This window comes from Monopterus albus, unplaced genomic scaffold (genome assembly GCF_001952655.1).
Source record: "Monopterus albus unplaced genomic scaffold, M_albus_1.0 scaffold133.1, whole genome shotgun sequence".
Lineage (NCBI taxonomy): Eukaryota > Metazoa > Chordata > Actinopteri > Synbranchiformes > Synbranchidae > Monopterus > Monopterus albus.
The window spans coordinates 1348441-1353427 of NW_018128013.1; the positions used below are offsets into that span (position 1 = coordinate 1348441).

The 4987-nt window shown below is 41.0% G+C and overlaps 2 protein-coding genes across 2 annotated transcripts in view; one reads left to right on the plus strand and one right to left on the minus strand.

Moving 5' to 3' along the window:
- Window positions 1–2187, plus strand: part of trnau1apb (tRNA selenocysteine 1 associated protein 1b) — a 10211-nt gene extending 8024 nt beyond the window's left edge. The window contains exons 8-10 of the mRNA XM_020613388.1: window positions 14–140; window positions 511–556; window positions 910–2187. Coding sequence (XP_020469044.1) covers window positions 14–140; window positions 511–556; window positions 910–1046 — 310 coding nt within the window. The 3' untranslated portion in view covers window positions 1047–2187. The remainder of the gene's footprint in view (window positions 1–13; window positions 141–510; window positions 557–909) is intronic.
- Window positions 2188–2788: 601 nt separating this feature from the next.
- On the minus strand, window positions 2789–4575 carry fitm1l (fat storage inducing transmembrane protein 1, like). The gene is made up of 3 exons (XM_020613389.1): window positions 4551–4575; window positions 3905–4113; window positions 2789–3467 (listed from the first exon to the last, which is right to left on the minus strand). The coding sequence occupies exons 2-3, from the start codon at window positions 4081–4083 to the stop codon at window positions 2789–2791; spliced, it is 858 nt and encodes a 285-aa protein (XP_020469045.1). The 5' UTR covers window positions 4084–4113; window positions 4551–4575.
- Between the last annotated feature and the right edge of the window lie 412 nt (window positions 4576–4987).

Here is a 4987-nt window from a genome sequence, read left to right on the forward strand (position 1 = left end):
GCGCGGCCTACAATAGTGGCTACACCATGGGCTACAGCTACAACTACGGACCCTATGGATACCCTCCACCAGGCCACATGATGCCTCCCCCTCCCCTGGGGATGCCACCAATGTCCACTGACATGTCAGGAGCTGTAGAGGTACAGGAAACTCTTAACACCATTGCCTAAAAAAATGCTTTGACATTTTATAAATAGCAATTTAGTTAATTTAAAATTAAACCTACTATACAATAAAACATGAAAAAAGTGAAAGCAGAAACCTTCCTGAAGCTGCAGAGTATTCATTAACCTGGTTACTTAGTGAATATAAAAGCACTAATTAAGATTACCATATTTTTTTTAAGCTTGAAATGGCAAAATACTAAAATTCTAAATGTTGAAATTCTAACTTTAACCCCCAACATACTGTAGGTGTTTTCTTGTCTTGTACCATGATTGTGTGCCACATTGCTTGTTTTCATCTAGCATATATTGTCAGTTTCACAAAAAGTTTCACCTGTGTCCCCAGCAGAGTCATGAGGAGACTGATGATACAGAGGATGACAATGCAGAAGGCAAGATCCTGCTTCCTATTACATAATCTTCTCCTCCCACTGTTACTATATATTATATGCTTGTGTCATGAACATTGTGTTAAAAATGGATGCTTAAGCTGTGGTCATATTACAAGCTGAAGTTACTCAAATCAGATTTTCTTTTTTATGCAAGTGTGAACAGACCAAATGAAATGCTCATATCAGACATGGGCCACTTGCACATACAGTGATTCATATCTGATCTCTGACCATGCCAGAATGGTCAGTTTGGAATTTGTAGTAGCTCACAGGCATTATTTACTACACCTACAACTCCAGGTTTGGTCTGATGTCACAATGTGTTGGAGTCATTTCTTGGGGCTGTTTTGCAGAGCCCATCCCCGAATGTGACGTGGAGCAGTGGAACAAGGATTTTATGCAGCGCAGCGAGGAGCTTTACGACGCCATGATGAACTGCCACTGGGAACCCCTGAACTCTGTTGACTCCCCCATCCCTTCACCCTCTTGATAACTTCTCTTCTGATTCCCACGTAACTGTGGAATATTTAAATTTTTTTCATGATTTTCTACTCCCCTGTCATCTTACATTCACCCCTTATAAAGGCCACTTCAGCTTACTGTCTCAGTACGGGATCTGACCACAAATGTACTTGATCCTCTTCAAATACGCAAACATTCACTTGATTTCAGTGTTTACCATATTGGTAACATACAGAGGGTTGGTCAGAAATCAGAAGTTGAAAAGAAAAGAAATTGCAGTGTAGTCCATGCTGTTTAGTTTAAACCTTGCTATACAGTAGCGCTTCAAGTGTAGGGATAAAGTGTTGAAGTTGTCTTTGCTGATGACAGGCACAGTAGTTATAGCATGGCAAACTGTTGTGTGTCTGTAAGTCACCGTTTAATGCCACAGAGAAATCTACACCACTGTCATTTATTTTTGTTGATCAATGCTGAAGTAGTCACACTAGCAAAAGCTAAATTGAATATGGCCCCAACTCTTAAAGAGATTGTCCTCTGAAGACTATAGATAAATAATATGCCGTTAATGTCATTTGCCATGTACTTCAGTCCAGAGTGGTCATGTTTTTAATGTATATACAATAAATCAGTCTGTCTTATCTTGTTCATTTTGATTGAATTTTTCTTTTTTGTTTTTCTGATAAACATTATCTTTACATCTTATTTAATTAGCATCATCTACGTATGGAGAAAATCAACCAGAAATGGGGCTTATCACTGTTTTCCAGCTTTGTGGTTTTGTATAATAGACAATTGATACAACCTTTCAATACTTATACTTAAACTGTATGCAATGTTTTTGTGAGGTACTACATGTCAAGGCAGCTTTAATTCCCTGCTGTCTGATGCCTGTAAGGGTTTTCTTTCTGGAGATGTTTTATCAAAAATACAAGTTACAGAGGAAATTGGTCTTCTCTCCTTTCTTTACAGAGAAGTGAAGAATGAAATGTTACTCCACACAGCATGTAAATTCCTCTTCATTTGGAAACATGAGAATATTGTAAATGGCAAATCCATCACATCACAGTTGATGTTTTATGTAATAGTTCCATGAAAATGGAGGAGATTTGCAATGAGGACCAAGTTAAACAATTACATTTTTATGTGTTGATAAGCACGGCAATAGTCTTAGGACACAAAGCACATAAAAAATGTAACCAAACTCAAACAATGTCTCTTACTTGTTTTTTGTTAAGATGCTTTCAGAAACTGGTCTTTATGCAAAACGAGGCACTGCTAGAGATAATTGTCTGTCAGTCTTACTACTGCTATATCTTGTTAATGGGTTTTACAATATTGGGGTCTTTCATTATCCAATTTATTTTAACTTTTTTAGTATTGTAATTTTGATGTTAAGTCACATCCATCGAATCATTTCAGCTCTTCAGTTTTTCTCTAAATTGAAATCAAACTCTCACCTGTGGGCTCAAGTCCAGAGTTTCTAAAACATTGCCAGTCTTCATATAAAAGGTAACTTGTCCTAAATTCAGACTTGTTTCATGTCATCTACTGTGACTCACTGAAAACAAGTACTGTATATTGATGACCCCACTGACATAGAAAAAACCATGTGGATACATTTTGAAAGCCAGTTTTCTCCATTTGATTGTTCAAAGTTTCAACTGCTTATGTTAAATGTCAACCAAAATGCCCCAAATTGACTTTTTTTTTGTTACAGAATCTTCAGTCCTCTCCAAACAGTACACCTTGAAGTTGGTTATAATTTATTTATTAATTACAGTGGTTGTGACTCAGTTGTGCGTCATCAGCTTCAGTACTACTGGATTTTGTCTTAAGCAGTCCCAGCCCAGGCCTCCCGGGGCAGTACCAGCTGGGCCCCAGGCGGTACCACCCCTCATACAGTCCCCTCCAGCTCAGACAGCCTAGGGCACCTCCTAGTAGCTGGGTGGGGAACTGAGGGAAATAAGCTAAGAGACAGAGCAGCAGAAAGATCCAGAGCCCGAGTAGAAGAACACATAACAGGAAGAGGATCCTTAGAGGAGCATCTGAGATCCCTCCCAAACTCAGGTAAGGACCAAACACGGCTGTTTCCTCTGCCAATAGCAGGCAACAAAGACAGAGTAGGAAAACATCCTGTGAAACTTCATAACCTCTCCACAACATCCCAGCTTTTAGGCATTCAGACTTGCTCTCGCCTTCTCTTAACACCAACAGGGGCTGGCCGTTGGTTACCTCTGGTTCAGTGAATAAGGGTTCATAACAGCTTCCTGTGGCATTGACCAGAAGGTCCAGGAGTTTGCAGAAAACAAGCCATAGTACACTAGCCACTCCGAGCCTGGAGAGGTGACGGACAGAGAGAGCGAAGGAACGACGGATGGTAAAGGAGAGGAGGAAAACAAAGCTGCCAACAAAGATGCAGGTCCAGCCCCAACCAGAGTGCAGGAACATCCTGGAAGAAGCAGAGGAGTGATGAGAAACAAAGTTTTAGGGGAAACATTAGTTTTGAGGAGAGGGGAAGTGATGAGAGGGAAAATTGTGTAGTAGTGAAACACCACTCTGTCAATAACTGACAAATTGGTGTAAAACTTATTTTCTTACACCATCAGAAGACTAGCATCCACTAATGGCTCCAACTCGGCATTTCAAAATCAGAATCAGTATCAGATTTATTGGCCAAGTATGTTCAGGTATGCTTCAGGTTTAAACAAATCGACCAAAGTTTGTAGAAGTGTAAGAGGTCATATTCTTTTAGTAAATTTAACACAGACATAGGCAGGATGCAGACCTGCATTGTAGTACTGTTTGGTCAGAGACAGGTAGATGCAATTCCATGGCACAATGGCACCACTGGTCCAACATAGAAAAGTGAACAGGAAGCAGTCTCACCTGTAGAGGAAGTGGCTTCTCTTGGCAAAGATACTGTGGCGGGAGACCCAGAGGTTGAGAGCAGGACCGAACATCACCACTGCAGACAGCAACAGGTGGAAGTGCTGCCGGAACATGGTGTGACCCAAGAGCTGGGCTGCCAGGTCTGTCAGGACCACCAGCACTGTGTTGAGAAACATCTCAACCCAGAACCACAACTCTGACTGGATCTTAAATATGAAAAGCACCTTTACTAGAAGTCTGGTTGGAGCTGATCAATCTACACAAACTGTTTTTCAAAGATGGCTGATTAATCCAGATCCTGCAGAAAATCAAAGCTACTGGCTGGGCAGTAAAAATAGTTTCTATCAGTGGGATTCAGTTAGCTGTTAATGTTCAGCTTATAGTTGTACTGAGTGATTTGCCTGAAATCAAAGCTGGCCTCTACATTCCACAGCCATATGAAATTCAGCTACATTCACATCACTGACCCAGTACAGTTGAATGTATCTGCTAGTAGCTTTAGTGCACGGTAGCTAGTGGCAGCCTTCAGTTTATTTGTTTCCACGCTTCAACAATGCAGCTGTTTTCTAAAACACACAACTGCTGTTTGGCTGGGTTTTCTTGTGGCTGCAGAGAGGTGAGTTAAACAGCAGTCTTCTCTGACCTTGTATAGCAGGTTTCCAAGTGTCTTCTTCTCGCTTTCCTCTTGTTGTGCAGTCACTGTCACTGGCTATCTCTGTATAGCTTCAGCAGAAATGCAGTGGCCACTGCTGTATGGAATATACTGAGGAAATTTCAAAAGTTGTAGCTTCAGAATATCTTCCCTGTTCAGACTATCTCCACAATAACTGTAGCTTCTCTGCTCCTCTGCCTGTTACTGACACACCCTCTCAAACACACACCAATACAGAATGTGTTCTCGCTTCGTCATATGCCTCCTGGGCCTTGAAGGTGTCACATTACTCCTACAATGAAGATTGAACCAGTGACACTGGCTCCTTGGTGTTAATGAGGATATCACAGGGTTTCTGACTAAACACTTAATTCATAGTAAAGACAGAGGCTGAGAGAAAGGTGAGCAGCAGTGGCAGTGCTGAGGTT